Here is a 17,961-nt window from a genome sequence, read left to right on the forward strand (position 1 = left end):
TTCTGAGATTAGCAGGCTTCTCCCCCGAGCTCATACTGCCTCATTAACTGTCATGGGGAAAGATGGGGACCTGTATCTGAATGTCTACCTTTCCTTAGTGTAGTGTCAGCTTAGTATCTGTGTCTCCATTGCAGGGAAACTATTTTCCACTTACTAGATCTTCCTCACCCTTAACACGCTTTGATCCTATTTGCAATAGGGTACAGTCCTCCTTTGGCTTCACTGTCACACATATTCACCACTAGAGGTCACTGGAGAAAAGAAAAAGAGATTCTTTGTGTATGCAGTGTTGTAGCTGTGGAGGTCCCAGGATATGAGAGAGACAATGTGGGTGAGGTAATATCGATTATTGGACCAACTTCTGTTGGTAAGAGAGACAAACTTTTGAGCCACCTTGAGCTCTTCTCCAGGCTTAAAGCTTGAAAGGTTGTGTCTCTCACCAACAGAAGTTGGTCCAAAAAAAGATTCTTTTTGGTAGCCTTCATTTGTGACATGACTTGAAACCACTAAAGGGAAAAAATAATCATTTTTGCAACAATTTTTAGAGGAGATTAGACCTCAAGGTTTCACTGACTAATAGAATCTAGCAACAGCACAAGGAATGTACAATGTAAAATAAAAATATGCATAGTCCATTGTCTAGTTTATGAACAAGCAAATGACCACAACAGTAAACTACAACTGCTTCCTAAAGTTTTGTGATCACTGCATTGGTAGTGACCAAAGTTAGAAAGGCAACAAAAACTCACTGTTGCTTGACACTTGGTCTTTGTAGGATCTAAGACGGAGTTTTCTGTCTCTACCTCTCATCCTCCCCTTATTTTGTCTGTGGAGCTGGAGTCTTTTATTAATCTCCTCCTCCCTAAACTGGTTTCTTTGTGCAGACTCTATGTAGGTTGGCTATCCCAGAAGTGCAATCCCCTACCCCATACAATCTAGGGACTCTATCCTGCAACTCTTACACTAGTAGACCCACTTGAGTTCAGGGAGGCTACTTGTAAGAGTAAACTACTTCTTGTGTGTTCTGTAGCTGTCTAAGATTTTGGATTAATTCAGAAAGCTTAGACTTGGGAAGTATTTTGTTTCATCTCTTCCCCCATGGATATTCCAACTAAAAACCTCACCTGTGGCAGTTAAATACCTCCAAAGAATCCTCAGGGCAGGTCTACACTTAAAATGCTGCAGCGCTTCAGTGAAGATGGTATGGGGGGCTTCTCCTGTCAGCATATTTAATCCACCTCTGTGGGGGGCAGTAGCTATGTTGACAGGACATTGACATAGCTCTGTCTAGGTTGGTATAACCTGCATCGCTCAGGGTTGTGCATTTTTCATACCCCGTCGTGATGTAGCTATACTGATGTAAGTTTATAGTTGGAGACCTGGCCTCAGGCAGGCCCGGGGGAAGACTCTCTTGTATTTCCTCTAGCTATGTGTTGGCTGTGTGTGTTTAATGTCTGAAAGTTGCATTTCATTCTTCTTTTAAAAATTGCTTGTCAAGGATAGGTTTCTTAACTACAGCCATATCCTGCTATTAATTTTAATGTAAAACTCCAATTGACTTCAGTGGAGCTCCATACACAGAACGATGGCAGGATATGACCATATTGCTGCATGGGAGTGGCTAAATAGGTGTCTGTCTGTATCGTTAGCTATGAGAATGCATGGCTTTGCCTCTGACGAATCTCCCAGGGAATATGCAGACTGATTTACTAACGAATTTGTGTAAATGCTTGAATTGTGGAATGATCACATAGGTGCAGTCATTCACTGTAATAAAAATAAACACTGAAGATGTGATATTAACATGCAGAAGAATTTGAAATGTGAAACTAATTCTTCATTATCGAGTTGTCTGATTTCCAAGATGGAAGGTACCATTGTTGGTTAAGTCCAAAGCATCCTTCTTTACAGAAAGAAAAGGAGTACTTGTGGCACCTTAGAGACTAACCAATTTATTTGAGCATGAGCTTTCGTGAGCTACAGCTCACTTCAAATAAATTGGTTAGTCTCTAAGGTGCCACAAGTACTCCTTTTCTTTTTGCGAATACAGACTAACACGGCTGTTACTCTGAAACCTTCTTTACAGAGTTGTCCTTGCTTTAGCTGCTGCTGCGCATTAGTGCAATGAGAGCTTTTGTCTTTCAAATTAAGATAATTTTAAAAACCAGTTTACAGAATACTGAGTTGCATGTGTTGAGTACTTAAATTCGCAGGGCCTGATTCTGATTTCACACTGACTCTACTGAAATCAGTGGAATTACATCACTCTGACTTAAAATGGGATGAGTGAGAGCAGAAAGGGGCCTAAAAATCTATTTGTAGAATACGTTGTTGTATCTTAGCTTCTGATTTTTTTTTTTTTTTTTACAGTGCTGATCTATAAATATTTCAGGCTTTACTATATGATGTCAAATTCATCCTTCTAATATTCCCCTGGCTTTGGGATGTACACTTGCACATTTCCTTTGTGCGTAGGGGGCAGTAAAAGATAATTTTTGAAGATTTTTAGGACCTAATTTTAATCTCTTATGTGGCTGTGTAAGGACTGGTGGCAGAGATTTGAATGCCTGGGACGTCTAGTCATAAATCCTTGTTGTCTTGATTTTTATGCTATGGCAGCATGAGCGAGGTCATGACAGCAGCATCTTAATAATGCATGTTTGTTCAGATCTCTGCAGTTAATCTTCATTTAATTTTGCTGAATGAAATTCCATCTCCCATTACATGACTTGCTGGGAAATCTAGACCAGATTTTTGTTTTATGTATTGCCTTTTACACACTGCAAGTTTCTTAGGATTATACAAAATAGGGCATTTGATATAGGCAGCAGACCTTTTCTCATAATGCAAGGAAAAGTGGATTTTAAAAACTGATAAAAGGAAATACTGTTTTTACATGACAAAGAGCTAACTTGTGGAATTCATTGCCACAAGCTAAAATGGAAGCCAAGTCCTTAATAGAATTCAAGAAAGGGATTAGATCTTCATATAGATAAGGGATTCTCAACCTTTTTCTTTCTGAGGCCACCCCCAGTGTGCTATAAAAACTCCATGGCCCACCTGTGCCACAACAACTGGTTTTCTGCATATAAAAGCCAGGACCAATGTTAGGGGATAGGAAGTAGGGCAATTGCCTGGGGCCCCACACCACAGGGGGCTCCACAAAGCTAAAAGAAAAGGAGGACTTGTGGCACCTTAGAGACTAACCAATTTATTTGAGCATAAGCTTTCGTGAGCTACAGCTCACTTAAGTTGCTCAGGCTTCTGCTTCAGCCCCAGGTGGTGGGGCTCAGGGTTCCGGGTTTCAACCCCATGCATGGGGCCCCAATGAGTGTAACACTGGTCCTGCTTGGCGAACCCCCTGAAACCTGCTTGTGACCACTGAGAAAATATCCACAGTTTCATAAGACAGGATAAAATAAATTCCAAGGCATATTAAAAATCTCCATGCTTTAGGACATAAGGCAACCACTAACTGATGGGTGGTTAGGAATAATTAGCCCAATGGGGAGGTTACTCGGTAAGTAGTCCACCATGGAGTTTCTTGCACCTTTCTCTGAAGCATCTGGTACTGGTAACTCAGAGACAGGATGCTAGATTAGATGGAATGCAGCCTGACCTAGCAAGGTAATTCCTATGTTTTCTCGCTATTAGCTATAATTTCAATTTTGTTGCTTTTCAAACAGAGAATATGGTTTGGTTTTATTCCCCCAACCAGCTTTTGTTTATCAGAGGAAGGTGTTGGCTTGTGACAGGTTTAACAGTTCCTTCTGCTTTTGATTGATAAAAATGAGGTACACCTTCTCTGTCCTCTAAAGTAACTCCCCAGAAATGTGTTTGTCAGATAAATGTGAAATTTAATGGATGTATTTTTAGCCTTTAAATCTATGGTCATTAATCACAGGGATACTGTTTCTTCATACAGTGTGTCTGCCACAGCTGGATGATTGTGATAAACTAGAAATACAGATTTGTCCTACCAAAAGGAATTGCTTTATTAACCTTCATACTTATAATCACCTAATTTTTTTTTTGATCTGTTGAGAGCTAATCATGCATGCATGTTTTTCTTTGTACCATCTTCATATTAATGTTCTTGGTTTGTTTTCCAAAACAAACAAGTATAATGTTGTGTGTGGATACAGTTGCAAAGTTAAAATACAAGGGCGGGGAGAAGAAAAGAAAAGGGGTAGTTGGAAATGAACCATGTGTTCAGGATAGGATTGAAGTGGGGGACTAGGAGTTAAAGACTTTAGATACTATTCCTGTTCTGCCACAGATTCACTGTGTGTTCTTGGGGAGGTCACTTGATCTCTCTTAGCTCATTTTGCCATCTTGTAAAATGGGGTGGATATTTACTCAACTCCTGTGGGATTTGTAAACCTCAGTGTTCATACATTTATTTGAGAGCCTTTATAGTTTTAGCATTGTGAAAGGCCAAATCTTACTGTCTTCACTTAAACAAAACTCTGAGTGAAGTTGGTGGGAGCTTTCCTTGTGTAAGGAAACAGGTTTTGGTTCAAAATCTGTGCAAGAAACATGGTGTCTGCTGTCGGTATCCAAACCTAACTTAGTGAGCTTACTGTTCTGAACTGTAAAGCTTCACAACTAACAACCAAGAGTATGTGCACAACTGGAGTAGGGTTGCCAGATGTCTGGTTTTCGACCGGAATGCCCAGTCAAAAAGGGACCCTGGCGGCTCCGGTCAGTGGTGCTGATCAGGCCATTAAAAGTTCAGACAGCGGCACAGCAGGGTCCAGGGCGGCACAGCAGGGTCCAGGGCTAAGGCAGGCTCTCTGACTGCCCTACCTCCAAGTGGCTCCCAGAAGCGGCTGCCCAGGTCCCTGTGGCCCCATGGTACATGGTGGGCAAGGGAAGCTCTGTGCGCTGCCCCCGCCCGAGTGCCAGCTCCGCAGCTCCCGTTGGCCAGGAACTGCAACCAATGGGAGCTGTGGGGCGGCACCTGCAGGCATAAGGGCAGTGCGCGGAGCTGCCTGGCCACGCCTCTGCCTAGGGGCTGCAGAGACTTGGCCACTTCCTGGGAGCCATGGTAAGCGCCGCTGGGACCCCGCGCCCCGTCCCACACTGTCCAAGTGTTTGGCATAGTCCCTAAATGGCAGTCAACCCTGAAAGTTTGTCTTCTGTCTTGCCAAAGCGTACTCCTTTTCTCTAAAGGTGCGGTTATTCTGAAATACGTTACCCATCAGGTCCTTTCTTCATTTTAAGGTGATGCACAGCTTTGCTTCCTTCAGCAAATTGGTTGATTTTTGTTTGAGCACTTCAGAGAGTTGATGGACAGAAATCCCTCTCTATCATTTGTGGCAGTAGCACCTAGTGCTGCAACTGAGATTGAGACTCTGTTGTGCAAGGTGTTGTACATACACAGCACGAAAGTATGTCTGTCCTGAGTTTATATACACGAGATGGACAAAGGGTAGGAGAAAGGAAGTAGTATTGACTCAATTTTACAGATGTAAACAGGGCCTAAGTATGCTATAAACTGATATATTAAACTGTACCTGTAAACTGGTATGGAGTAACCTCTGGGTACAAAACCATGCCATGGAGTTTGTCTTGGTTCGTAGTACAGCTTGGTCTTAGCCAGGGAAACAATGTTAACCTGTTTCTGCCAATAACCTTATATAATTGTAATCTCACTCTACTGATGAGCGCAGTGTTGGCCTTTTGTATACACTTGTGACATGTGTAGGCTAGGAAATGATCTGTGGTTGATCAAGGATACCGACCCATCTCAAGTGAGGTTGAAAGTAGCTCGGCCTCTAGGCAAGGACAAATTGGGCTTGACTTGATTTGGGATGCAGAAGGTTGAGGGGTTTGGAGTGTGGGAGTGGCCTCTGGGCTGGGGCAGAGGTGTTGGGCTGAGGGTGCGGGCTCTGGGGTGGGGCTGGGATGAGGGATTTAGGGTATAGGAGGGGGCTCCGGGCTGGGATCGAGGGATTTGGAGGGCAGGAGGGGGCTCAGGGCTGGGGCAGGGGGCTGGGGTGCGGGAGGGGGTCAGGGGTTCAGGCTCTGGGCGATGCTTACCTCAAGCAGCTCCCGGAATCAGTGGCATGTCTGCCCTTCGGTTCCTATGCAGAGGCGAGGCCAGGCAGGTCTGCACACTATGCGGTCTGCAGACACTGCCCCCACAACTCCCATTAGCCACGGTTCTCGGCCAATAGGAGCTGCAGAGCCGGCGCTTAGGGCAAGGGCAGTGTGTGGAGCCCCCTGTCTGCCCCTATGCATAGGAGCTGGGGGGGGGCGGAGATGGGGGACACATGCTGCTGCTTCTGGGAGCCGTGCGGAGCCTCGGCAGGCAGGGAGCCTGCCATAGCCCTGCTGCACCGCTGACCGGACTGTTAAAGTGATCAGCGGCGCTGACCACAGCCGCCAGGGTCCCTTTTCGACTGGGCGTTCTGGTCGAAAACCGGACACCTGGCAATCCTACCCCAAACAGTTACTGCCTGGAAGGCTGCTGGTGTTCATTGATTCAGCTGAGGTTTAGTCTGATTTAGAACAGACATATTAGCTCATCTAGTCCATATTATTGCCAGGACAGTGTTGTTTCCTATGGTCAAGTTTTATCTTTTATCTTTATCTGCCATTATTGGTGGCAGCTGCCATGCTGGAGTAGAGAATTGTATAGTGAGTTATATCCACAGATTTTCTTCAGCTGTGACCCACTGAGGATGAGAGTCACATTTAATGGGAGGTTAAAAAGACTTAAATTAACTGTGTGCTTAGTTTAAATTGAAATGGCTAATTTTATCCACAGAATGTGTTCTGAATATTTTGAATTCTACATAATGAAGCCAAAAATGCAGCTGAGAAGTTTTGACAGTTTCAGCTATAACCATCTGTGGAGGTGTCCTCCTCCATGTCTGCAGATATCGGCAGGACCCCAAATAAACACACGCTGCTGAAAGAACTTTACGTTTTGTGTGCGCTTTCCAGGCATATTTGTAAGAAATGCATATAAAGAAGCATTTGAAACATTTGAGCTGTGAATTTGCAGATAATGAATGTTGTTCTGCTTTCTATTCCTATCCTAACCAGGAACACAGAATGTTCTCTACTAAATCGGGCAACTGGTCCCATGTTCTGCCTTTTATAATGGCTAATATTTGGTCATTCAGAGGAAGGTGGATTTCTCTGGCCTGTTCCATAAAGTGCCTAGCTGATGGTGTTATGCTGTACATATAAGAATAAAGAGAAATACATTTCTTTCCTGACCCAAGATTGAGGTCAGCTTGTGCCCGGAAGCATGAGGTGTAATTGTCCTTATTTAGGTCCCAATGAAGTATAGTAGCAAAACTCCCGCAGGCTTCAGGATTTGGGCCTTAAGTAGCAAAAATCTGAATTCCTAAGTTTTCACTGTCCATGGACTTTTGCTGCCTGTGAATATAGAACAGAAGGATGAGTGTTTGGCTTGTTTTATTGGCAACCACATTATTTCAAGGGCAAGAAAAGCTGGCTGTAGCCACTACTTGCTTGATTTGTTACAGAAAGACAATGAACTTGGCTTAGATTTACTTCAGTGCTTCTTGCTAAATCACCCTTGAGAAGTTTGCTCTCTGTGCTAAATTGTTTACTTTTGTTCTTTTCTTTCAAATCCTAAATAACAAACATGAAAGGTTTATTATTAAGCAAATGAATAAATACAACTTCTAGGGCAGCAAGTTGCTTTTCCTTCAAGAAATGTCTTGGATTAAATATTTACCAAACACAAAACAAATTGGGTACTCAGTTAAGATTGGAACAAATGATTGGTGTTCTGTTTACACACTTTGAAATACTCATGTTATACTGTGGCTGATAATGGTGGCTCTAATCTTAGTTGGGTTCCATGATGAGATTTATTAGCTTATTTCTAAACAATGCAGTTGGTTGGGTCTGCATCAAGAGTCCTGAACTGATGCAGCATCACAGCATGAAAGGACAAGTTATGTTTCTGGAGTGTGTGACGCTCCAGATAGACATAAAACAGAGGTCTGAAGCACTGGCCAGGAAAGGTCCCATGGTATTTAGTGTAAGAGTAGGAGAAACATTTCATGTCTCCAAGTCAGTAAATTGTTTTGCCTATTGAAAACCCTTTAGTGGTTTAAAACGGCTATGGGGCATTCTTCACTGACCTGTGCTAAATAACTGCAGTGCTGAGTACTACTGGAACTACTTTTTACCCAAGAGGTGGCTGTGGTTTACTGGCTGGGAGATGTGATCTCTGCACATACGGATCAGTTGTAAAGCGCTTGGAGATGAAAGTCCCTATGGCTGTGGATTTTCAAAGGAATTTATGGGAATTGGGTTCTCAAATCCCATTGACTTTCTATGGAATTTAGATGCCAAACTCCATTAGACTCCTTTATAAATCCAGGTATTTAAGTGTTTTGGACAGCATGACGAAGAGGTGGAGTGAAATAATGGATGATCAGCTTTTAACAAATGAATTGCATGAGTGCCAGGTTCATCTTGGTGTGCCAGAATTGTTATCAAGTTTAATAGCTGTGATTTGAGGTTGTTAGGAATATTCCTATGTCTAAATATTGCATATTCGGATAAATGATTGTAATTCATTCTCTTTTAACAGAAAGAACGTGAACTTGGGGAAGAAGCTGGCAGGACAGGTCCATCTCAGCAGAGCAGTGGGAAAAATGAAGAGAGTGAAAGGAGGGAGATGATCACTCCAGGTCTTAGAGATGCACTTACAAAACAAGGTGAGGGTCCATAAAGATGGTGTGGAGACCAGATTCTGGATCAGGCTTCAAAAGGTTTGTGTATAGATTTTTATTAGAAAGGGTGCAATGTAAGGATTGCGAAGAAAGGATTGAGCTATTGTATGCCTTTTGTTTATGTTGGTTTCCATGATGCCTGCATAATAGATATGGGACAAACTTTTTGTAGGTGTCACCCTCCTGTTGCAAAGTTAGGACACTAGTGAGATTACTGAAACCAAGCAGTCCAGGCCTAAAATACTTAATAGGGCACAGCAGCTCTTGAAGTCATAAACAGTAGTATCTGATCAGGAATTTTGGAGTCTAGTGGGCACCAATCTTCTTCGTGAGCCGGTTTGTTAATGTTTTGGGGAGAAAACACCCTGGTGCATATCCAGCTCCCAAAAGAGAGGGCTTTTGAAGGGCATTTGAAAATTGGCCTCACTTCTAATATTTTAGTCCAGTACTTTCTTCTCAATTTCATACTCTGATTTTAGTGCTGAAATTCATTCAAATTAATCTGAATCGTCCACTGGAGGAAAACTAGATAATGACTTCTTTCAAGAACCATACAGAACAATGTTATTGGACTTAAGGCCATTATTTTAAAAAACATGTATGTGAGAATGCATGAAAAATGCCTGATTTACAGCCCTGCAGACCAAAAGCCTCAATCCCCAGAACAGGTACAGCTTGGGCAAGGGTAGCACAATGCTCCGCTATGGATATGTAGCTCAAGGGCATATGAGAGCGTAGTTTGATCTTCAGCTCTAAAGATGAGAGAGGAGTTTAGTTTTCATGCCCATTCACACACTAGTTCCTCTCCTGAAGCTCCTGAAAAAGGGTGTTACAGATGTGTGACTTGACAGCTAGTCTGAGATAGTGAACTTGTTTCATGTAAGTCAAACAGCTGTGGCCTTTCTGTAACATTTTCAGTCACTGATGGTGTGTTCTAGCTTCTTCGACATGGTCACGTGAACGTGACCCAGCTCCATGTCCCAGCCATCCAGTCTTGTGCATATGCTTTTTTGTTTTGTTTTTTTGATTAAATTTAGAACAGATATAAAAGAAATGGGAAATGCATAAAACTCAGTTAGAATAAAATAATCTAGCAAAGGCTTCGTAAGAAATAAAGTTCTGCAAAACTTGGCCACTAACCTGTAGTGCCTCCACGTGGGTATCTGTCTTGCTACTTGCTGACACCTTTGGAAGCCTGAAGTGTCTCCAACACATCCGGGTTGCTCAAGTCTTTTTTGGTTTTGTTGCCGAAGGCCATACTTTTGGTGACAAGTGCAATGTAAACTGCTGCAAAGTAGTTGAATATGTGGTGCACTTTTGTGCCCCTGTGTAACTTTAAGGTCAAATCCTGTCCTAGCCTGTTGTCTTAGGAGCAGGGGTGCTGGTAGATGCGTAGGGTGGAGAGGGAATCTGAAGTGGGATGGATGGCATGCAGTGCAGTAGCATCTATTGGAGATAGTAGCATGTGCACTAGCTGCCTGGGAATTTGGGTTCTGGCTGTTCCCTGGGTTGGATGATTGACCCCGATGTGCTAGGCAGCATGGTAGCTGGTACCCTGCTAAGTGATCTGTGGAGTCCTAAGGAGGAATCTTGTTCTGCTACTGCATGGACGTGAGGGGAGAGGCTTTTACTGTCTCTTTCAGTTGGTGAAACACTTTGATGATAGGAAGTAATTATAAATGCTGCTTATGGCCCTGGCCCTTTGACATGCTGGGGGCCATCAACTACCATGGGAGCTGAGGACGCTCAGCATCTTGTGGGATTGGGCCCCATGTTTGCATTGTAGTGCCCTGCCCAATTGTGAGTCTGCATTATGTCTTCCGGAAGAGTGAAGCAAAGTGACTGCAGTGATTCAGGCAGCTTCACCTTTCCAATTGCCTTTAATTTGCTTTGGTTTTGTGGCTCTGACGATATATCTATTTGGTGCAACATAAAAAATGTTCAGTTAGATGATCAAAATTGCACACAGAGCCCACTTTTCTTCAAATAAAGTTTTAAACACCAGAGCAGATCTGCCTGAGAAATTTTCATCATTTGAGACGTTCAGAGAAGAATTCACTTTCCTGTTGGCAGATTGCATTTTTTTTAGGTACACATGTCATTTACTTTTTCTGCTTTCTGGAAAATGCCAGCAATCATAGCTGGATGAATAAACCTGCAGTCTCCAAAGAGTTAATTTTAGCATGCCCATTTCTGTTAAATTAAAACCTCTCAGTGAAACAGTTTCCCGCTGTGCACTGAGTACACTATATTCACAAAAACTAGTATCAGAGCATCCTGCTTTATAGGGGTTTAATTTGCCGCCTTTCTATTCAGAAGTCAAAACAACATTCTTCCAGAGATCAGACTATAGAGACATATTTACAAGGTGGTTTAAAAAAAAAAAAAAAAAGTGCAGAGGATTCAAAAGATCATATAATTTATTTAGCAGTTACTGATTGCTATGGGTTAAACTTCACTTTCTTTTCAACGTTATCCCTGAAGGCATAATTAACTTGAGAGAGAGAGTCTTAGCAATGAATCTATTTCAAGTATTTGACTGTGGGTGTTATGTTTACAGTGATATTACTTTGCAGTGGTAATGTTATAGTAGATTTCATCTATTTAGGCAGACAGGAAATGAACTGAAAATAGAAATCAACCATTGATATTACTTTGTTTGCCAGAGCAAACAGTATGTACGTAGAGCTGAGACATAGCTTATATTCTAACTTCTTTAGTTGCTTATAGTTTTTCAAAACTGTTCCTTCTTGGCCGAAACCTGGTATGCTTGGTCTGAAGATGAATTTTTGTGTGTAGAAAAGCTTATCTCTCATGACTTCTAAGTGTTGGAGGCTGAATTCAGATGAGGAGGTAAACTTAAGTGTGGCTTTAGCTTTAGAGGCACCCTTAAATTATGGTTATGATCAGAAGAGAGTGACTGTTTAAAGTAATCCATTCTGAATCAACACATCTGTTCCTTGTGTGTAATCCAGGTCAGGTCTGCTTATTTTACTAATGCAAAAAACATGGTAAACTTTTACACTATCCTGCTAGCTTTACAAAATCAGCTGTGGCATAGGAAGCTGTATTCTGTTCTGGTTAATGAATTATTCATGGGATTTGAACTTTTCTGATTTGCAGACTACTTATTATCGGCGATAGACAAGTCAGAATGAACGCATCTTGACGTGCAGATCCCAGGGTGAGGGCTGGGAATTAAAAAAAAAAAAAAATCATCATTTGTCTAGTAAGCAGATTTGTCTCTAAGTGATTTTTTTGTATCCATAAACATGATCCCCCCCACAGTGCCCATTTTGAAGTCTATAGTGAGGACTGTAGCTACAGTCTTATGGTGCTTAAGAAGGGCACAGTAAAGAGGACCTTAAACCAGTGGGAATATAAATGCAAAAAAAAAAGGCTGAGAACCCAAGCAGGGAGAAACTCCAAATGAGACTCCTTCCGTGTCTCTGTTACCTTGGGGTAGGTCGACGTTTTAGTAATGGGATGTGATTGCAGCTTGTTTAGATCTACCTGAGCTATCTTCAGTCGAGCTAGCTTGGGGACTGGCGCAAAGAAGCTGTGGAACCATTGGCTTTAGTGTGGGCTAGCTGCCTGGGTAATTATCCATGTGTATTTCACACTGTGTGTGTGTGTATAATATATGCACACTGTGTGTATATATACAGTATATGTGTGGGTATATATATGTGTGTGGGTATATATATGTGTGTGTATATATACTGTGTATTGCACAGTATATATTTAGTACAATGTGGCTGAGGTAATGTTACTTATATACTTACAAAGCAACCTGGGCCAAATTCTTCTGTTGGCTGGAAAGTCCAATGGAATTTGTTCTGTGTTTACACCAGCGTAAATGAGAGCAGAATTTTGAGCCTTAATAATGTCCAGAATGTCCTCACTTTCATGGGGCTTGCTTTCTCATCCTTTATGATGTTGCATTTAATTATAACCTTAATTTCCTGTTTGTTAGCTGAATGGTAATGGAAATGCCAAATGATTTGGAATATCCATTTCAATAGTATGTGTACTTTCTCTCATCCTGTTCTCTAATGTCAAAGAATCATCAGGTTATAGAAAATTGGTTATTTATTTAATGGGCCTTGGTAGAAGAGAAATCCAAGGGAAAGAAATAATAGAAGAGAACGCACTATCTGAAATAGCAGGGGCTATTTCAGTCCTGTAACGTCTTTGGTGCTCTCTCATCCCATTAGGATGTCAATGTAAAGTGCTTTGATCTAAGATTTTCAGTGTGTGTGGGATGTGCAGGTGTTGACGTCAGGAAGAGCTCAGGGTCCATTTTCCAAATGCTCAGCATGCACAGTTGAGGCCAGACTTTTAAAAGTACTCAGGAGCTCCCATTGTTGATTCAGATGGCCAGATTTTCAAAAGGGTCCAACACCCAATATTCTGGGCTCTGTTGAAAATCTGAACTTGATTATGGGTACTGAGCCCTTTTGAAATTTCTGGCTAAAGGCTAAATGTGCTGTGAATGTGATGCTGCATTCTGCATAGAAACTGTCACTGATAGGTTTAGGAAGCGTGATGTACCCCTGTGTGGGTTGCATACTTAAAGTTATATTTTCATCTTTCAGGCTTGGGGATGATACCCAAGCCTGAAATCCCTGTGTAAATCCCTGGTTTCAGAGTAACAGCCGTGTTAGTCTGTATTCGCAAAAAGAAAAGGAGTACTTGTGGCACCTTAGAGACTAACCAATTTATTTGAGCATGAGCTTTCGTGAGCTACAGCTCACTTAGTGAGCTGTAGCTCACGAAAGCTCATGCTCAAATAAATTGGTTAGTCTCTAAGGTGCCACAAGTACTCCTTTTCTTTTTGTGTAAATCCCTGTGCATCGAGGAAAATAAAGCCCTTGAACTCCAGGGAGTGCTAGCAGTCTTCTGGCTGGATTATGTATTGGTAACAATAGCGCAGCTACTAAAATGTATGCTATAGATAGAACAACAGAATTCAAATGTTTGTTGTGGAAATATTAACCATGAGTTGTGAAAACATAAAATAAAATTATTCTCACTCAAGTGCCTGTATGCAGAAGAATGCAGTGGTTTTAGATGACGAGGCTCTAAATGTGCTAAATTTACTTAGAGAATTTGTGTATCTGTAAATAAATATGGAATATACAGTTAAAGAAATAACACCCTAAGAGCAGCAGTAACTGAGGCTGAGCAGGGTCATGGTGTGGGAGCTGCCAAGAGCTCATGGAGAAGTGACTATATTCATTTGCTCGGCTAGATGCATAGCATTAGTGGCACAGAAAGTGGTAATAATCGAGATTCTGTGGGCCTGATTAACCTTTTGCTTATGTCAGTGTAAGTGGATGAAGTTACAAATGTAAAACTGGTGGGGGGAAGAACTGGACTCTTTCTATTTCTATTTTAGGTATATTGGTTTTATATTGGCACTGGATAGTTGTATAACTGTATTTATGAGGGGTGGTGTTTTGTACTGATACAGTTAACAGTACAACTTCCAGTGTAGATGCAGTTATACTGATACAAAGGTACCTCATCCTGGTGTATAGCGTACGTCACTTACCGAAATATATTAAGCTTTTCCCGGGGTAAGCACTCGCACTCCATACCAGTATAACTGCATTTACAGTAAGAGGGTTTTGCCTTTTTAATTATACCAGTATAGTTAAAGTGGCAAAACTTCCTAGTGCAGACAAGGCCTGAACATCTGAGTTTCCTGGAGATGTTTTCAGTTCCCATGGATTACACGCTGTTGTAATGGAGAACACACACTATCATTTCACTGGTGACTAATTCTCAGTGATGGAGAATGTAGGATGTGATCCTTGTATGGATGCCAAACAATGGTCTTTTGTTTTGTTTTTTAAATCCATTGATAAAAATGGTGCAGCTTGGGTCTGAGTTGTGGTTAAATTTTTTCACTGTGTACACCCTGCTGCTTGACAGTTGTAACATAGCTTCTGTCTCTTCTTTTGAAAGTCTGGCTGTCAGAACAGATCATTACCAAATGTTCTTTTTATCCTCTTAATATTATAGCCAGAGGACACTCATTTGTCTCAAAAGCTGACCTTCAGGCTATAATTCACGTCTTTTATAACATTTAGGCTTGATTACTGAAATTCACTGTTTGGCAAGCTCTAGTTTTTTCAGAATTCATCAGCTAGAGAAGGGTCACTTGGTACAAAGTCCCAGTTTTGAAGTCCTTGTGCTTTCAGTAAAAATTTTTTTGTTGATTTCATTATGATCTTGCTTATGATGATAAAGATGATAAAGATGTGTTGATGCGTACTTCTTTTGAGCAGTGCTATGACCATAAATCCATCTAGTTGTGATTCGAGAGAGTGCTGTCTGGAAAGCATTTTTTTTTTATTTGGAGTATATTGAAGCTAAACTTTCAACTTAAGCCTGTATCTCATTATAAGTGTTTTGGGAAGATGTGAAACTTGAAATTTCTTTGCTAGCACTTTGAAACTACTAGCAAAAACAGTTGGATATGTTCAGAATGTCCTTGGGAATATCTATGCACAGGCTTGCCCTGAGTGCTTTTACATGGGACCAGTAGCTGCATTTAATTGAAACAGCAATTGTAAGCATCGCAAACAGGAAAGAAGATCAATAGAGTTACCACAGAACCAAAAAAAGTATAACAGTGAAGGTGACCTGGCCCCACTGATGGAAAAGGTGTCTGGCCTGGGCTACTGAAGAGTTCATTATGTATGGTTCAGGTAGCAGACACACAACATAATGAGAGAGAAGAGCCCCAGTTTGATTCTGTCTCCTTTGCATCCACAAAAAGTGCTATCGTATCCTGTATAGTTTAATCATGAGTGTGCACAGTCCTTTGTGCTCCTTTCTCCTGTGTTACTTAGGCTGGCTTGGTGCTGGTATTGGTAGACCAAATGGGAGATACATAAATGGGCTTCAGAGAAATTGGAGGAATGGTTTTACTCGTTAAAATAGCCGTACTGAGCTGTTAAACTTTAGCCACTAACCTGCATGGGGATGGGTTTCATTTGGCTTAGGACTTTGCCATTACTTTATAGTCCTTGAAACCATTAGGATGGCTGAGTGGGCAATTGTCACCAAACTTTCCACACAGTCAACACAACAGGTGAAGAGCTTGGCTACATAAGTTGCTTTTAAGCACTTCTGCAGATCTCTGTGCTATTTCTTCCAATAGTATAATTCCTGGCACAGGCCAACTAGATGAGTCAGACGCTTTTCATCGCTAAAGTTGGCTGAGAGCTTCAGCCTCTCTTAAATGTTGAGCAAAATCTTAGGAGGTGCTGGGCATGTGCCGTCCCCATTGCCTTTATTGGAGGTTTGCAGGTGCTCGGCATAGTGAATTTGGCATCAGTGGCCCTTACTCAAGGGAAATAAACCTTGTAGATTCAGGATCCCAGGGTCTCAACATCTCTTAAGATTGATCTAATTTTTTCTTTACCATGAACTGGTCAACAGGGGATTTGGGCAGGTAGGTTTTATTTTCAGTAAAACGTTAATATAATAGTATTTCTTTTTTTTTAAAAAAAGTGATACTATTGAGACTTTCTTACTGACATTCGGTGTTGTAGTCTTGGAGAAAATAAATAAATCTCTCCTAAAACTGTCGATGGAGGGCTGCACGTGGCACCTGATGAATGGGTAAAATGTTTTTTTAAAAAAAAATAGGGCATGGGAGTTCTGTGGAGTGACATGAGCTACAAATGTGGCCAATGGCACCTTCTTGGAAGGGAGGAAGAAGGCGCATGGTAGGTTCTACTCAGACAAATAATGAAAATGAATGACAGTAGTACCTACAGGCACCAGTTGAAATCAGGGCCCCACGGTGGTAGGCATTGTAGAAACCTAACAAGAGGTCCCTACCCCAAAATGCTTACAGCCTAAACAGACAAGACAGACCCAGGACAGGAGGGGAAGAAGTGGTACAGGGAAACGAAGTGACTTCCTCAAGGTCACACTGCAGGGCAGTGGCAGAGTCAGGAATAGACTCCAAGTCTCCTGACTCCCAGTTAAGTGCCCTATCCACTAGACCAGGCTCCCATGCCTCATATGGCCTTGGGTTTTTTTGCTTTTCCCTGTAGCATGTGGGTGTAAGCCCCTTGCCAGGATTATCTGGGCATATTTCCCTGCCATTGTGGGGGCCTTGGGCTCTGATGCACATCTGGCTCCTGCTATTTTCTGCTTGTGGTGCATAACAGTCTCCTGAGCGGTGTAATACTTTGGTCTAATTTTGGTTGTTGGGTTTAGCATGCGGGTGCTGGGTGATGGTGGTGGCCTGTGATACACAGGAGGTCAGAGTAGGTGATCTTTGGTTGCTTCTGGCCCTAAACTCTGTTTCTCTATGTAGATTTGGTGAAAATAAATCCCACATTTAAAATGTTAATTGGGGGCTACACAGGTCCCCAAATACATTGGCAAAATGTGTTATTTCCTAAAAAGATGGGGACAGACCCTCAGCAGGTATAAAATGGAATAGCTCCATTCATAGAATGATAGGACTGGAAGGGACCTTGAGAGGTCGTCTAGTCCAGTCCATCAGGACTAAGTATTATCTAGACCATCCCTGATGGTGTCTGTGTAACCTGCTCTTAAAAAATCTCCAATGACATTCCACAACCTCCCTAGGCAATTTATTCCTGTGCTTGACCACCCTGACAGTTAGGAATTTTTTTCTAATGTACAACCTAGACCTCCCTTGCTGCAATTTAAGCCCATTGCTTCTTGGCCTATCCTCAGAGGTTAAAGAGAATAATTTTTCTTCCTCTTGCTTGTAGCAGCCTTTTATGTACTTGAAGACTGTTATCATGTCCCCCCTCATTCTTCGCTTCTCCAGACTAAACAAACCTAATTTTTTCAATCTTCCCTCGTAGGCCATGTTTTCTAGACCTTTAATCATTTTCGTTGCTTTTCTCTGAACTTTCTCCAATTTGTTCACTATAAGCTCTTTGGGGTAGGCACAGTCTTTCTCCATTGAAGTAATTCATTCTGGCCCATAGGATTTTTGGCAGCCAATAGTTCATTGTCCTTCAGAATTAATTTTTGTCTAACTTCTGTGTACGTAACATGCTTTTGGCTAGTCCGTTGAGGTGCTGAGTGCTCTCTTCGCCCATTGACTTCAAAAGGAGGTGAAGGGTGCTCAACACCTATGAACAGGAATAGCCTGTTGAGTGCTGTATATGCTCAATGGATAGACAGTTGCACAGCCTCCTTCTGTGCTTGCAGTATATCATGCTGC

At 41.9% G+C, this 17,961-nt stretch overlaps 1 protein-coding gene across 3 annotated transcripts in view; it reads left to right on the plus strand.

Annotated features, from left to right (window-relative positions):
• Positions 1–17,961, plus strand: part of LOC311532528 (S-adenosyl-L-methionine-dependent tRNA 4-demethylwyosine synthase TYW1-like) — a 119,484-nt gene that overhangs the window by 12,348 nt on the left and 89,175 nt on the right. For all 3 annotated transcript variants that reach the window (XM_084651056.1, XM_084651054.1, XM_084651055.1), the window contains exon 9: positions 8,588–8,714. In XM_084651056.1, the coding sequence (XP_084507182.1) occupies positions 8,588–8,714 (127 nt within the window). The remainder of the gene's footprint in view (positions 1–8,587; positions 8,715–17,961) is intronic.

This window comes from Lepidochelys olivacea, assembly GCF_965140295.1.
Source record: "Lepidochelys olivacea isolate rLepOli2 genome assembly, chromosome: 17".
Classification (NCBI taxonomy): domain Eukaryota; kingdom Metazoa; phylum Chordata; order Testudines; family Cheloniidae; genus Lepidochelys; species Lepidochelys olivacea.